Source organism: Cyprinus carpio, chromosome A15 (genome assembly GCF_018340385.1).
Source record: "Cyprinus carpio isolate SPL01 chromosome A15, ASM1834038v1, whole genome shotgun sequence".
Taxonomy (NCBI): Eukaryota; Metazoa; Chordata; class Actinopteri; order Cypriniformes; family Cyprinidae; genus Cyprinus; species Cyprinus carpio.
The window spans coordinates 21388450-21406183 of record NC_056586.1 but is presented as its reverse complement, the minus strand read 5'-3'; the positions used below and the strand labels follow the sequence as shown (position 1 = coordinate 21406183).

The following is a 17734-nucleotide window of genomic DNA, read 5'->3' as shown; positions in this document are numbered from 1 at the left end:
AAGCCAGCGAAGATAAAAGCCCAGATTAGAGAAGCAGTTCTTGATAAAATGACAAGCACACAACAAAAGGCTCGAATTGTATTTCTGTGGTATCCTTGAACACTGCGTCTTCTCAACATGATGTAAACGCACTAATAGCAAAAGTGTTTGTGGGCAGATCAGATTCTGTTTGTATTTCGCGGGCAGGTGGGGATTATGCAAATGTGTACCCAGTGACGTACACCGGTAACAGGCAAAAGAGTCGAAAATATAATGACTTGTTACGGCGATTCAGAACCGACTCTCTCTTTTGAGAGACAATATCTTTATTTATCATGTACTTTTTTGATTAACAACTTTGCAGATTGTTTTCATTTATGGATAGCTACGTTATAAACTGCAAAAGAGAGATTTTTCAAAAACCCATATGACCTGCTCTTTAAGTAAGGTAACAAAGTATTTGTACTTCATTACTTGACATCTCTGCTGCCGAGCCATTGGTTTGTTTTTCATTCACTGCACGAACCAATGGCCGTGCAGTTACACTGCGTTATTGAAAGACTTCAATCATCGGAGAAAAAGGAGTTTTCCCCAAAGCGTCTTAAACAGACGCAGTACTCGTTCCGTATATCAGGGAACCGAGGTTACATTAATAACAGAGTATGTTATTGTTAATTTTACTTAATAATACAAGAAATATTACTAATGTAATATTTCACTGTAATATTTAAAAAAATAAGAATAATGAAAGAATTTAAGAAAGAAATGTAATAATAATAATAATATATTTTTTTTATTCATATTTTTTTAAAGGTCCAGGTTTTCTGCTCTTGTTTAGCCATTTTTGTCTGTGTCTGTGTATGTATATAAATTATTATTATTATTATTCATATAAAAATAACAAAATAAGAAATTGTCAGACCTATGTTCCTGTTTTGTTGTGCTTTCTCCCCATGTGCTCCCCATGACCCAGTTTCTCCCTCTCATTTGATTGTCATTCTATTCACCTGTGTTCCTTTAATCAAGGGCGCCTTAAAGGGGTGGAAGGTTAGGACGATTCTAAGGGCCCAGGCTGATTTAGGGCCCAGAAGAGCAGACCCCCTTTTTCTTTTCTTATTTATTTTCTCTTTTTTATACATATAATAAATGTGCTAGGGCCCCTCATGCACTAAATGTGTATTTTGTCCGTTTTGACCATAGATTTAATATTTAAAAAACAAATAATGTATTTACTGTTTCAGTCACACCCCTCCCCCTCACAATGGTTCATTCCACCTGAGCTGTCCGAGCTAGATCGCTAGTGTAGCGTCTCTTGCTTATTGCACTTGCTATGATGCAGCGCAGACAGTGACACACGCAGGCATGTCACATCAAAAGTCAGGGCATCAAAAACGGAAAGAGAAGACAGAGAACGCCGAAGTCGACAGTATGTCACACCGTTTTTCAAAAAGAAATGTAGCTTGCCCTATTCCTGTATTCCAAAACTTCCAGAGTTACTTATTTTTTGTTGCTACATGACCTGCTTTTTATCTAACTAGCTTAGTAAAATAATTACTGAATTATGATTTACATCCAACAATACATCTCTGCTGTGCTGTCTCCGGGTTATCATGTCTCGTAGACACAGATTCAGCGGCTGCTGCACACTCACGTCCTCCTCCTTCCCCACGTCCCCCGTCCCCCGTCTCAGCCGAACAAGGTGAGCCTGAGCGCGAAACTTCACGAAGATTGAAGCCTCTAAACACGTCTTATCTACTGTATTCGCCACATGATGATAACTTTACGAAACACAAAGTAATCTACACGCTTCAAAAATTACAAACTCAGTTTGCCGTGTGTGTCGTGTGTTCTGTGAAGTGACAGTGCTGCTGCTGCTACGATCGATGCTGTCAAACTTGACGTTCTTAATAGGAACAAAATGCCCCAGAAAAAATAATATAAAATTGAATAAAACATGTGTCTGTAGTAACCATTACCTATAAGAAGTTTACAAAATAGATATTTTAATATTTTATATTAAGAAAACTAGATATGCCAATAAAAATAATATGGTTATTACGTGTGTGTGTGTGGTGTGTGTGTGTGTGTGTGTGTGTGTGTGTGTGTTTGACTTATACAGATGCAGAGTCAGCTTTATTGTCTGAAGTCAGACACCTCAACTCTGTATATTCCCAGGGTGTCTGTCACCAATTGATCTGCTCAACAGCATTTACAAGATGCAGCTGCAGAGTATTTTTGGGCAGGTCTGCATAGTTTTGCGAATATTTTGCACACTGCCTGTGACCGTTGCTGGTGGCGAGAGAGCATTCAGTAAGCTGAAACTGATAAAGAATTATCTGAGGTCTGCTATGTTGCAGGATAGACTTTGTCTCCTTGCCATACTATCCACTGAAAGCAAACTGGCAAGAAAGCTGAACTTTGATGATCTGATACATGATTTTGCCAGCAGAAAGGGACGCGCTGGGCCATTATAAAGTGATGTTGAACATAACTTTGTTAGACCTGGATAACAAACAGTTGATGTCTGGTTCAGTACTTGTTTAGTCCTGGACTGGTTTAGGCCTGGCATTACTCCTGGTGTGTCTTGATTTTGAGCCCTTTTGGCCTAGCTAGTTTTATTCCTGGACTGATTTAATTATGGGTTAGTTCTAGCTGATGTTTCCTGATTGAGCAGTTTGACCCAGCTAAAGCTTGTTCATGTAAAGTATATGTCAATATGTGTACATTATGTTCTGTTGTGCTTGCAATTGCAAATTGAGATAATAAATGTTCTCCCTTTTATGTAAACAAGTACATATTTCTATATTTTTTTCTTGTTTTTGTAGGCTTTGTATTCATCTTTAGACATTTTAACTATGCAATGTGCTAAGTATCTTTTTTTAAAGTATACAGGGCATGTTTATAGGGTTAAATTTTATCTGTGAAAATTGTAGGGGGCCCAGAAATTTTGTTTTCCATAGGGCCCAGAATTTCTGGCGGCACCCCTGCCTTTAATTATCCTCATTAGTTTCTCACCTGCTCTCAGTCCATGACCACCATTAAGCCTTCTACACACTGCACGATTTTAGCGATCCTATGAGATCATTGCTGCTCACATTGTGCGACATGATCTAATAACTTGGGTACGACATGCATGTAGACTGTACGATGATGACATCTATTGTGTAGTAGGTTAATGTGGACTTTTTTATAGAAGAATAAAACGTCCATTAGCATGTGCTAGTGGTTAACAAAAAGAGAATGATGAATCACACTTTGACAGTTGTAGTTTTTTATGTGTGCTGAAAAGGTGGGAGTGGCGAAAGTGGAAGAAATAAGAGCTTGAGGTAAGCAGTTTTATGTTTTACCGCCATGTTGCATTGATTTTATGTTGCATTTTTACTAGTTGGTCCGTAAACGTGGGTCATAACTGCAAAAACACCGTGCGTTGATCAAGCTGAATTTCTGACACTGTCAGAAAACTGTCGTAGTCTATCTTTGGTCTATCACTCTCTCACCGTACGACACAGGACCACCAATTAAGAGCCACGATCACAGAAATCGCCACGATTGCTTCACGATGGCAATCTTTCATCTGGGACAGCCAAAAATCGTGCAGTGCATCCCGGGCCTTACCTGGAGTCTAATTCCCCGCACCTGTCACCGCTAATCAAGCACCCTATATCCTTGCACTCTCTTCGCTTGTCACATTGTCTGGTCTGACGGTTGGCTATGCTACACTTACCTGTGCTTTTCTACCTGCCAGTTTGCTCCAGCTTTCTGCGCCCCCATTCTCCTCAGCTCTAGTTTTCCATCGTCTCCACGCTCCGCCCTTCCCCTGGTACCCCCCGCTAACCCTTGCTACTCCCCGAACTCTCACCTGGACTCTTTGTCTTGTTTTCTCCTACCCGCCTGTGTTCAAATAAACCTGCTTTTGTTTGCACTTACCTCTGTGTCCCCTTGTATATCGGCTGACAGAAATATTACTGTAAAATTTCCCTGTACAATAAAAGACTATTTAAGATTTTTATTTTTGATTGTAAAATAATACAATTATTATTTAATAAATAAATATAACTATTAATATAACTATTATTGTTATTATTTAAAAAACAAAATAAATACTACTGTAATATTACACTGTAATAATAAAAAACAATGTTTGATAACAAATATAATTTATTGTATTAGTATTTTTTGTGTTTTTTTAATTCTTTTTTGTATTTTGCTTTTTTGATTATAAATCAGTATAACGATTGTTATACAAGTATGAACCAAAATAAATATTAATATTATAATATTTCACTGTAACAAAAAAAATTAAGATTTTTTTATTTAATTTTTTACAGTAAACTACGGAAGTTCTAAGCGGCCATCCATTATAATTTTTTTCCTTTTTGTTTTCTCGTTATAACGACTTAATTTTCTCGTTATCTCGACATAACGAAAGTTTGTTTTCTCGTTATAACGACATGAAAGTTTTACTGTTGCTATAGTAACGAACTCAACTTTGACAGGCATCTGATGGACAGCCATGCAGGCGCTCTTACTGTAGCCTATATTTCAGCAAATTTTGCTTCGCCTAGGGTAATAATAACGTCTACAATGCTGTATAAATAAAGGCTGATCAATCACTGTTGATTTTTTCCAGAGACAGTACAACGAACGTTTTGTTTTTTGAATTAACATGTTTAAATGGCAACACCGCGGCATTAGAGCTGCTTGGATTAAACTCACTTTTAATTTTCCCTTTATATGAAATAAAATTATATATAATTTGTAATTTGTAGTAGTCATTATGTGGCAGATATCATGTGTGTTACAAGCTTTGAAAAGAGCGTTCATGTGTACGTGCAGTGTATGTGTGTGTGTGTAGAAAAAAACCATTACAACATTACAGAACAAAACTGAATTAAATTAGCCTATGGATTTTACATATACATCACATTTCTCATCAATATGGTTAACAATAAAGATTAGTAATAAGGAAAAGAAGCACATCAGCCTACATCGTTAAATCCCGTCCTACTGTAGATAAACAGAACATCTCCGCTTATTTAACTACCTAATCATTAAATTAAAATTAAATTTAAATTAATCAAGAGCCTAAAAGAAGCACAAATATAATATATATTGGTGCAAACAGAATACAGTGATGTCCAACCTTGGTTTTGATAAGCAGTTATTGATGAAACAGAATGCGTTGGTGAAACTCATGCATCTAGCAGGAACTTAATACACAAAATATTCATATTGATTCAAGCATTTAAACATTTATGAATTAATTAAATGTCAGTAATAAACAAGACTGCACAAATTATAGCGATCACGAGGAAGGTCCGCGTACAGTAAAGTGGATAGTATACAACACCCCATCAGTTATATTCAGGTCTATAGTGCCACCTGCTGGCGCAGTTTTGTAAATTCTTAGAGAAAATTAAGTCGTTATAACGAGAAAACGAACTTCGTTATGTCGAGATAACGAGAAAATTAAGTCGTTATATAGCGAGAAAACGAACTTCGTTATGTCGAGATAACGAGAAAATTAAGTCGTTATAACGAGAAAACAAAAAGAAAAAAAATTATAATGCATGGCCGCTTAGAACTTCCGTAGTAAACTGTAAAATTACAATACTAATATTTATGGCTGGCTTAATGTCTTCATTTTTTCAAACGTTAAATCGTGGGGGGAAAAGCGTCCTTCATTCAAACACATGCAGTGTTTGCATTTAAATAATCTGCAGCCTTTGGTGTTTCATAGTCATCAACGTCAAATAGCACAACATACTGTCACATTTGATTACTGTTTTAATCATATTATGATTTGCAATTACGATTCATATCAAGAATACAGTATGCATATATATATATGTATATGTATGTATGTATGTATGTATGTATGTACTTATATATTTACATTGTACAAAGGCATTTATGACTTCACTTCCTGTCTGTGTCCCTTCAGGAAGAGGAGAAGCAGAGGTTGAAAGAGGACCTTAAGGACGCCAAAGACAAAGCCCGGCGACGGTGGCTAGGCAACATCAAGTTCATCGGGGAGCTGTTCAAGCTGAAGTTGCTGACGGATATCATCATGCACGACTGCATCGTCAAGCTGCTGAAGAACCATGACGAGGAGAGTCTGGAGTGTCTCTGCCGCCTGCTGTCCACCATCGGGAAAGACCTGGACTTCGAGAAGGCCAAGGTGACACACGCTCGTTAGATAACTTTTAAAAAAATGTCAATTTTAAATTGTACATACGTAGAAAAAAATAAAAAATAAAAATAAAAAGTAATAAAAGCAACAGGAACATAAAATAAAATTAAAAATGTAAATTACAAAATATATAATGATGTTAATGAAACGAAAATAAATATGGGGGAGTGAGGCAACAAAATAATTTTTATTCCATCTTTGGCAGCTGTATTTATAGTTTAACAATATATTTTTAAGATTATTTAAATGTATTATTTAAAATAGTTATTTCAATAATATATCATTTCAGACTCGTGCTTATGTTCTGCTGTATTTTTTTGTCTTTTCAGCCCCGAATGGATCAATATTTCAACCAGATGGAGAAAATTATTAAGGAGCGGAAAACCTCTTCCAGAATTCGCTTCATGCTGCAGGACGTTATTGATTTACGACGGGTAACCAGTCGAACTAGACTCTGAGTGTGGGATTATTTACTTCCTTATTTCTTATTCCTGGCATTATTGTGAACAGTTCGTTAGTCCACATTATTCAAAATAAAATGTTTGGTGCCTTAATCTTTTACTTAAAATTAAATAACTTCAAAATTTTGGACTATTAAGATTTTTATGTTTTTGAAAGTCTCTTCTGCTCACTGTGGCTGCATTTCTTTGATCAAAAATACAGTAAAGGATGGTGAAATTTTAACTTTACACACTGTGCCATTCAGAAGTTAGGGTCTGTAAAAAGAGCTCACCGGGGATGCGTTTATTTGTTTGATAAATACAGTAAAAAATATGAAATATTATTATCACATGATCTTCAGAAATCATTCTAATATGATGATTTGCTGCTCAAGAAACATTTCTGATTATTATCAATGTTGAGAACAGTTGTGCTGCACAATTTTTTTGTGGAAACTGTCATACACTCAAAAGAAATTAATACTTTTATTCATCAGTGATGCATTAAATAGATCAAGTGACAGTAAAGACATTTATAATATTTCAAAAGATTTTTATTTCAAATAAATGCTGTTCTTTTGACTTTTCTATTCATCTGTGAATCCTGAAAAATAAAATGTATCACAGTTGCCATAAAAATATCGGGCAGCACAACGGTTTTCAACATTGATAATAATCAGAAATGTTTCTTGTTTCTCAACAACCAGGCCCCTGATCACAGCTGGAACATAGTGCCTGTTTCCACCAAGAACAGACCCATCGACCCGACGCGCCTCAGCAAGATCACCAAGGTCTGATTCACCCCCAATACATTTATTGTTGATTATTATTATTATTAAGGTCTGATCTATAAATAAGAAGTGGATTTACTGTAGCAACTCTGGCAGAAACATTATATTCATACTAAATATTACTTTAATATTAATATATAAATGTCAGTGTTATTGTTGTATTATTGATATAATATTACAGTTATTAATGTTTTGAATTAACATTTATTTTTATACTTTTGGTTTTTAGTTTAATTTCTTCCTTTGAAGTCTTTGTGTGCTTTGGTCATTTTTAGTAGTTTTTGGTTTTTAAAAATATTATTTAGGTTTCTAGTTTTAATTTGGTTCTAGTACATCAACCTAAACTTGTTTTATTTAGTTGCCAAAGCAACATTTCTGCTGCTAGTTTTCATAATTTTTCAATTAACAAATATGTTTTTAATGGTTTTAGTTTTAGGTAACAATAATTGATAAAAGTGGTTATATTATTAATATATTTAAATGATATATTATATAAAATATAATTGAGTGGGGTATAATTTTATTTTTCAACTTGAAGTTTGTAAATGTCTTTAAAATAAAAGGTTGCAGTTTTTTAAGATTATGAAAATTATTTTAATTTATTATTTAATTTATTTCAGTAATTTAATGACACGCGCATGCTCACAGTTCTCTGATCTTATCTTATATTGAATAATTTTTAGTAAATGTTTTTTCTTATTTTAAATATTTACATAATTTTTTAAAAATATTTTAAATTTACGTTTTTATGATTTAATTAATTTTTTGCTTTTCATCGACTCACAAAATCCCTGCATTTTGAATCAGTTTTTATTTTTCTGTTTTCTATTTTCATTTTAAAGTATTAGTCATTTTGTTGGGTTTTTGTCATTTTTAGTGCATTTGGGCTTTTTTTTTTATACATGTCTATGTAGCATTTATTCATTTTAATCACAGTTTTTGTTTTAGTTATTTAAAGTTCAGTTAAATAAAAAGTTTTTTATTTTAAAAATTTATTTTAAGTATTTATTTTTTTTATGTTTGAATTGTATCCGTTTAATAAACTCTGACTTGCATTCAGTATTACAACTGAACACTAAAGGCCCCGATATACTTCAAATGAAGTTCGTTTTCATTCTTCGTTTGTGGGCAAAAAGAAGTTAGAAAAGGCTGAGTGACGGTAAACTATTTTCGAACATTCCAACACGTCCGCGCTGCTGGAGGCAGGGTGTAGATTAATGTAAACGTGTCGCGACACTCGTGCGTATGCACTAAACACAATAAAGATGCAATGATGGTGTATCTAGTCGGGTACCAATAGTCAGAATATTATAGACAGAAGAATAATGATTGGCAGCAGTTCAGAGTCAAGTATCATGTTTGCAATACCAAAGAACCATTTAAGTGTTTAAGTGTGAATGGCTTATAGTCTGAAAACTTTAGCATGATGTGGAAAAAATATTGGAGTCATCTCAATAACACAAACCTCTTTGTTACTTTATTTTATTAGTGTTCATTTATTTTATTAAACTGGATAAATTATTACACCTTTTTATATTTTATGTAGGTCATGATTTGATAAAAACAAAGGTTTATTATTGTATATTCTTTTGCCATTTCATTTATTGTATACCTTTTAAATTTGCTTATTGAAAGAACAACAACAGCAGCAGCAGTATGGTGTAACATTTATTTGAAACGCATGTATTTGGTACTTGCTACCTTATATCTTTACTCTTTCCTTTCATTCTTTTCATGGCTTTGGAAAACTTGCATCTGATGTTTCTTTACGTCACTTTCTGCATAACTCTGGGTCTTTGGCACCAAGCTTCATAGCAATTTCTTTCTAGGAATTAAATGCTTTCTCTGAATCTTTAAAGCCTCTCCACAAGTGATTGTACAAGTGCGGATATATCTGTGGCAGCTCAGCTATTCGACACAGTGTATTTATATTGCTAGTGACTTAGAGATGTTGTTCTCCTGCCTGACTGTACTTGAAGTATATCGGGGCCTTAATGCTGTTTGTGTGTTGTGCAGCCGGATGCTTTGGACTTCAATAATCAGCTTCTTGCCCCTGGAGGTAAAGGCTCGTGGGGCAGTTGGGGCAAAGGCAGCAGCTCAGGAGACAAACCCAGCGACAGGAGTGAGTATGTCACGCATGTGAATGTGTTGTGCACACGCATTCAGACAGGATGTGACTCTGATCTGTAAACATGTGTTTTACAGCCCAGGATTCTGGTCGTATGAGCACTTTGAACCGTTTTTTAGTACTTCAGCAGCCTTCCTACTCTTCATCATCATCATCCACCAACATCGACTCTGACAGGAGGGTTCTTCACAGGTCAGAGGTCACACTCAGTTTAATATGGATATAGAAATAGGAAAAAAAGTTTCTGGTTGGACAGGGGTATTCTAGCTCCCTTTCAGTCGGTCACTCTCGATGTCATGTCGGTGACCGACAAATTGGAATCTCGATTTGAGAGCCCAATCTACTACGAGTGTAAACTAAACAAGCATACCAGCTTTTCGCTTCGGAGCCGAGCGATAACATCGTTCTGCTCCTGACAATGTCTTTGTGTGTGACAAGGCAAGGCAAGTTTATTTATATAGCACATTTCGTACACAATGGTAATTCAAAGTGCTTTACATAAAAGAAAGTAAAATAATCATGAAGAAAAATTATAACAAAAATAAAACAAGCAATTTTAAAACTTTGGAAATGATTTAAAAATTGACTTATTTAAAATGAATTTAAAACAGTTAAAAATAGAAAATGATTTTACATAAAATACAGTGAATACGTAAAATACAGTGCAATCAGTTCGGACATCGCACAGTGTTCATTCAATAAATGCAAGCTAAACAGATTAGTTTTGAGTCTAGATTTAAATGTGACTAATGTTTTAGCACATCTGAACTCTTCTGGAAGCTGATTCCAACTGCGGGCGGCATAGTAACTAATGATCTGAGTGCTCTGTTAGGTTTATATTCAGTGAACATATCTGCAATATATTTTGGTCCTAGGTCATTGAGTGATTTATAAACGAGTAAAAGTACTTTAAAATCAATCCTAAATGTAACTGGAAGCCTGTGTAAGGACCTGAGGACTGGTGTGATCTGCTCAGATTTTCTGGTTCTAGTCAGAATCCTGGCAGCAGCGTTCTGGATGTGCTGCAGCTGTCTAATGGTCTTTTTGGGAATTCCGGTGAGGAGACCATTACAGTAGTCCACCCTGCTGGTAAAAAGGCATGAACAAGTTTCTCCAAGTCTTGACTGGAAACAAAACATCTAATTCTTGCAATGTTTTTTAGATGATAGTATGCTGATTTAGTTACTGCTTTGACACGACTACTGAAACTAAGGTCTGTCTCCAGAATCACACCAAGATTCCTGACTTGATTTTTAGTTGTTTGTCCCCTAGAGTCAAGGTATGCATTCACCTTGAAAACTTCATCTTTGTTTCCAAATGCAATGAATTCAGTCTTTTCCTTGTTTAACTGAAGAAAGTTCTGGCACATCCAATTATTAATTTCATCAATACATTGGCAGTCAGAGGGAGTCAATGGGCTGTAGTCTTTGGAGATAAGGCTAGGTAAATCTGTGTATCATCAGAATAGCTGTGATAGGCAATTTGGGTCTTTCTCATTATTTGGACTTCTAGTGGGAGCATATACAGGCTAAACAAGAGCGGTGCAAGAATTGAGCCTTGTGGGACTCTGCATGTCATGGACGTCCACTTAGACTTATGCTTTCCTAGACTCACATAATAGCCTCTCCCTTCTAAGTATGACCTGAACCATTTGAGTACCATCCCAGAAAGCCCGACCCAGTTTTCAAGTCTCTAAGTGTAGTGTTATGATCGAGTGCTCGTGGGGGGGTCAGTGTCAAACGCAGCACTGAGATCTAACCAATACCAGCACTGAGATTTTTTGCCAGAGTCAGAATTTAAGCGAATATCATTTATTATCTTAATGAGTGCTGTCTCTGTGCTGTGATGCAGTCAGAAACCAGATTGAAAATTGTCCAGGTATCCATTTGAGTTTAAGTATTTGTTCAGCTGATTAAAAACTACCTTTTCTATAATTTTGCCTATAAAAGGAAGATTGGTCAAAATGGTGTTACCAAGATTGCTCTTTTTCAAGAGAGGCTTAACAACTGCAGTTTTCAGGGAGTTTGGAAATGACCCAGAAAGAAGTTAGGCGTTCACCACTTCTAAGAGATCTGCTTCTAAACAGTTAAGCACACTTTTGAAAAAAGAGAGGTGTGGGAATAAAAAGTGTGTCAAGATAGCAGGGTTGACGATTTTAGGTGCTGCACTATTTCTTCCAAAATTTTGCTATCAGTTGCTTCAAAAATATATATATTGTATCTGTCTGACCTCTGCATTACTTGAGGATGTGCTAATCACCTTCCTGATATTAATGAGCTTCTCAGAAAAGAAGGAAGCAAACACATTGCATTTGCTCTCTGAGAGCATTTCACTGGGAATCTGACGTGGGGGGTTTGTCAGTCTCTCAACAGTGGCAAAAAGAGTACGAGCGTTGTTTAAGTTACTGTTTATAAGGTTTGAGAAGAAATTCTGTCTAGCTGTGGCTAGTTTCACATTGAAAGCATGAAGTCTGTCTTTATAGATGCTATAGTGAATTTCAAGTTTTGTCTTCTGCCACATCTGCTCAGCTTTTCTGCATTGTCTTTTCATACTCTGAACTGCTGTTGATCTCCAAACTGGCGACCCAGAGAGGGAGGAAACTGCTCTTTGCAGTGACGATGAATTCAGCGTGCTCTATGGAGCTTTTTGTGTTGGCGGAAGGTTACAGTGGTGGCAAAGCCCACAGGGAACCATCCCTTGGGGGACCATCACTCCTCTAGTGCTTCGCAACCAGTCAAGCTGACAAAAGGAACGCGCTGGGCCCTCTTCAAAGAGCTTACCAGCGGTATCCTTTCCCGGGCCCCACCCCAGTGCCTTTCTTCTCGGAGGTGCATGAGGAGCTCGCCAGTTCATGGATGGCACCTTTTACTGCCAGAAACCGGGCTGCTGGTTCCTTCTCCCTCACCACCCTCTACGGGGGTGCAGCTAAGGGGTATACAGCGATCCCCCGGTGGAGCGGTCGGTAGCAATGCAGTTGTGTCCTAAGACTGCCTCCTCCTGGTCGGGAAACCCGTTGCTCCTCTCCCAGGCCTGTAGGTGGAGCCTGCAGGCCGCCCCGCCCATCCAGGCCCCCGTCAGACCTGGCAGTGAGCGGAAGAGGGAGGAAACTGCTCTTTGGGGGATAGAGAATGCACCTCTCCCTCCCCCGGAGGAGGGCCAGGTGGAGAATTTGGTTTTCAAAAATCTCGACGACAGGGCGGTTTTCTGTTTCTCTGGGTCCCATGAGGGCACGGAGTGTCACGGACAGACAACACCGGACCACACTCATCTTCCTCTCTCGCCAGCAGACAGCAGCGGGTGGTTTGAGAGCATCATCAAAGGCCCTACTCACGCACCCTCTGCCAAACTGTGGAGCCAGGTAAGTGTTGCACCGCACACTCAGACCCCTCTTCGGTCTGCCCATGAGCCACCTGGGTTGGGTCTCTGCTTTCCACCTTGCTGCCCCACTGAATGTACTGCAGTGGTTCCACTGGTCCCACTTGCACGGTATCTGGGAGCCTGTCTCACTGGCTTCGGCGGACCATCAGCCTCGGCTGTGAGATACAGTTCATCCGGCATCCCCCCAAGTTCAGTGGCATCTGCTTCACGGCAGTGAAAGCAGCTGATGCTCCTGTCTTGCGTGCAGAGATCCTGGTTCCCCAAACTAATGCTCCTTGTGACAGCCCCTCCCTGACAGATTCCGAGATTCAGAGAGGGGGCATCCTGTGGCACCCATGTCCAGACCTCTGGAAACTTCATGTCTGGTCCTTGGACGGGACGCGGAGGTTCTAGGTGACCTTCCCCAAGAGGATGTTGACACCATCACTTCGGCGAGAGCACAGTCTATGAGACACGCTTATGCCTTGAAGTGGAACCTGTAAATTGAGTGTTGTTCTTTTCGCCAAGAAGACCCCCGGAGATGCCTGATCAGGGTCATGCTTTCCTTTTTGCAACAAGAGTTGGAACGAAGGCTGTCTCCCTCCCTCTGCTAACCATGACCCTGTGGAGGGGAAGTCGGTAGGGAAGCGTGACCTGGTCATCAGGTTCCTTCGGGGGCGAGAAAGTTGAATTCTCCCCGGCCCCCCTCCATACCCTCTTGGGCCTTTGCAGTCAGTTGAGCTGAAGTTTCTATCAATGAAAACTCTGCTCCTTTTTGCACTGGCCTCCATAAAGAGGGTAGGAGACCTGCATGCATTTTCAATCAATGTTACAATCACCTCTATTCTGCACCTAAACAGTTGTTCATATGTGTAAGTGCTTCCGATTTCATCTTCGGGAAGGATGGGGCTTCCGTAACGTTCCTGTTCCAAGTGGTACGGGTACATTTTCCCAGTGTTATCCAATCTCACTGAGTGCTTTTTATGCTCATGCTGTGATCAGCGGCAGTTGTATGCATTCATGTGTCTGTTGGTTTGTTTTGTTTTGTTTAGTTTGTAGATTGGTCTCTCGAAGCGAGATCCCAATTCGTCGGTCACCGACGTGACGTCTCCATTCCCTACTTCAGGGAAAGAAGTTTACTGAGACGTTTACCAAAAGTAAATAACATTTAATTTTATTAAAGTAAAATCTCATCATTAAAAGCTAAAAGTAAAGTCAAGTCAAATCACCTTTACTTATATAGCGCTTTAAACAAAAAAGCAACTGAACAACATTAATTAGGGAAAACAGTGTGTCAATAATGCAAAATGACAGTTTAGACAAGGTCTTTCACACAGGGATCTGTCTCTGGGACTAACTAGTTGTCCTGGTCTCCGCTGTCTTTCAGGGCTGTAGAGGTCCTTTCTAGGTGCTGATCCGACCATCTGGTCTGGATACGTACTGGATCCGGGTGACTGCAGTGACCCTCTGACTTGGATCAGACTGGAATCGTTGGTGGGCTATGGTGACCTCGGAATAAGAGAGAAACAGACTAATATAGCCGTAGATGCCATTCTTCTAATGATTGTAGCAAGTATGTCGGGTGTTATGGAAGTGTTCCCGGGTTCGGTTTTACCTAATTAATGCAGCCTAAAAATCCTTTAACGGATTTGGATATTAGAAGCGCATTAGTGTGCTATGTGTAAGCCAGGTTAAAGAGATGGGTCTTTAATTAGATTTAAACTGCAAGAGTGTTCTTTAACTAGATTTAAACTGCAAGAGTGTAATTCCAGAGTTTGGGTGCTAAAAATAGGAAAAGGATCTGCCTCCCGCAGTTGACTTTGATATTCTAGGTATTATCAAATTGCCAGAGTTTTGATAACAGAGCGGGGACGTGGAGGACTATAATGTAACAAGAGCTCGTTTCAAATACTGAGGGTGCTAAACCATTCAGGGCTTTATAAGTAATAAGACAGATTTTAAAAATCTATACGATGATTGATAGGGAGCCAGTGCATTAAAGTGTTGACAAACCGGGCTAATATGATCATACTTCCTGATTCTAGTAAGAACTCTAGCTTGCTGCATTTGGACTAACTGGAGTTTGTTTACTAAGCGTGCAGAACAACCACCCAATAAAGCAATTTACAATAATCTATCCTTGACGTCATAAACGCATGGATTAAAATTTCTGCATTTGACATTGAGAGCATCGGCCGTAATTTAGATATAGTTTTTAGATGGAAAAAATGCAAGTTTTACAAATGCTAGAAAACATTGCTTTCTAAGGAAAGGTTGCTATTAAATACCACACCTAGGTTCCTAATGATGACGAGAATTGACAGAGCACCATCAAGGTCTTAGACAGCGTTCTAGATTATTACATGCAGAGCTTTTAGGTCTATAATTAACACCTCTGTTTTTTCAGAATTTAGCAGTAAGAAATTACTCATCATCCAGTTTTTTTATATCGACTATGCATTCCGTTAGTTTTTCAAAATTGGTATGTTTCGCTGGGCCGTGAGAGAAATAGTAGAGCTGAGTATCATTCAGCATAAACAGTGAAAGTTAACACCATGTTTCCTGGTGATATTTCCAAGGGTAACATGTTAAAGCGTGAAGAGTAACGGCCTAGTACTGAGCCTTGAGGTTACTCCATACTGCACTTGTGATCGATATGATACTTTTCATTCACTGCTATGAATTGATTGGCGGTCATATAAGTACGATTTAATACCATGCTAATGCACTTCCATTCATGCCAACAAAGTGTTCTAGTCTATGCAAAAGAATGGTGTGGTCAATAGGGGTGTCGAACGCAGCACTAAGATCTAATAGCACTAATAGAGAGATACAACCACGCATCAGATGATCAAGAGCAGGTCATCTTGTAACTCTACAGGAGAGCAGCTCGTCAAGTACTATGAATGCGGTCTAAATCCTATCTGGAAATCCTCACAGATTTGCCATTTTTCTCTAAGAAGGAATATAATTGTGAGATACTACCTTTTCCAGTCTCTTGGACAGAAAAGGGAGATTCGAGATCGGTCTATAATTAACTAGTTCTTTGGGGGTCAAGTGTGGTTTTTTGATTGAAGAGGCTTAATAACAGCCAGTTTGAAGAGTTTTTGGGGACATATCCTGATAGCAATGAGGAATTAATAATAGTCAGAAGAGGATCTTCTGCTAAAAAAGCTAAAGCTTGCTGCAGTTCTGGCTCAGTGCCCAGTCTGATCACCATGGCAACCCTGGGGCAAACCAAGCTGCAACCTCCGTTTTCTCTCATGAAGTCAACAAGGAAGTGACTTAAACTGTAATTCGACAACTGGCCGCTAGATGCTGGCTGCAAAAGGGAGTCTATCCCATAGACTTCCCAAGTTAAAATGGCCAACATTACAGCAGAAAAAAAATGTTTACAACCTGGTTCAAAAAATGATTTTGGTCTATATAGCTAAATTTTCCCTTCATGACAACTGTGAGGGGGATGAATTTTTTTTTTATAACTCATCCGTTTAAATTATATCAAGCCTTAAAGTTCTACATAATTAAGGGCGTGGCCACTTGAGTGACTGGTTGATTGCCACTGCTGACACTGTCGTCGAGCTAGGTGGGCATGGCTTCAGCAACCAGCTCCTGCCCTTTTGCCCATTTTCGATTATCTGGGAGTGACATGGGGTGATGCGCTGCCAAGATAGCGACGGCCCGCTCCGCCCACTTTGAGCTTCAAAAGCGCTCGTCAGGAATCTATGGGTGACGTCATGGACACTACATCCATGTTTTTATACAGTCTATGGCGCAAACAGAGTGCAGGGAGCTGTGTTACCCAGAGAAGTGCGGAAGTGGGCAGGCACAAAAAAAAAAAAACACAAAGAGAAGAGAAAACTTTCAGAGACAATCCTGATGTTCTATATGCTGACTGTATTCAACTACATGCGAAAAGAATCAAGAACAACTTCATTTTCTACACCACTATGATTAGTGCTTGGAAACTGGCCATCTGTGAGGAATACAGGCATGTGTTTAAAGAAGGAATAGGCCGAGGTGGAAGATTAAGTATTTGTGAAGATGAAATGCTAGATACAGACAACCTCATTCTCACTATAACCTACTATACTTAAGGCACCTTCCTACTGCAAGTCTAAATTAATTTGAGGAGACTTACCCCCTGCTGAAATCCAGAGTAGAGAAGAAGAGAGATGAGACTCATGTGAACTGCACAGACACTGAGGAGGAAGGTCCAGTGAATCCTCCACCTTCACCATCCGAACATCTACTGAAACACGGTTTAGCCCTACTAGAACTGGACTTTACTGAATTCAGAGAACACACTCAAGCAAAACTCTCAGACAAACACAACACACACATTTACATCCAGGAGCTCAAAGACGAACTCCAGCAGCTGAAGAACAACACCAGCTCCTCCATCACTGAACTAACAAGAGCTCTCAGAGAACTGCAAGAAGAAAACCGAACTCTCCGCTAGAGGTCTTCACAGTGCACCCGAGACCCGTTGACCCGGGACCCGACCCGGGACCCGACCGGGTTCGGGTCTATATTTTAAATGATCAGCCGGGTCCGGGTCGGGTACGAATCTATTACACTCGGGTTCTGGGTCTGTTTAACATTGTCTGTAATACCCGTGCGATCAGAGTCATCGGTCTCGGAGAACACCCGGCCGTGATCAGACACTGCTTGTGTTTTTTGTAACTTGCAACTTGTAAAATTAGGAAAAGAAAAGTGTGAGAAAAAAAAGCGATCTCTCTCTCTCTCTCTCTCTCTCTCTGCCGTTAGAAACAGAGCGCGCAATCTGAGTTTTTGTGAGTGTGCGCGCAGTGTTATTGTTTTTAGACTGGAATACTCATATTTA

The 17734-nt window shown here is 38.8% G+C and overlaps 1 protein-coding gene across 1 annotated transcript in view; it reads left to right on the top strand.

Annotated features, from left to right (window-relative positions):
- Positions 1-17734, top strand: part of LOC109056509 (eukaryotic translation initiation factor 4 gamma 1-like) — a 45935-nt gene that overhangs the window by 9262 nt on the left and 18939 nt on the right. Inside the window, exons 10-15 of the mRNA XM_042771713.1 lie at positions 4610-4625; positions 5924-6160; positions 6502-6606; positions 7320-7403; positions 9420-9525; positions 9609-9723. Of these exons, the coding sequence (XP_042627647.1) occupies positions 4610-4625; positions 5924-6160; positions 6502-6606; positions 7320-7403; positions 9420-9525; positions 9609-9723 (663 nt within the window). The remainder of the gene's footprint in view (positions 1-4609; positions 4626-5923; positions 6161-6501; positions 6607-7319; positions 7404-9419; positions 9526-9608; positions 9724-17734) is intronic.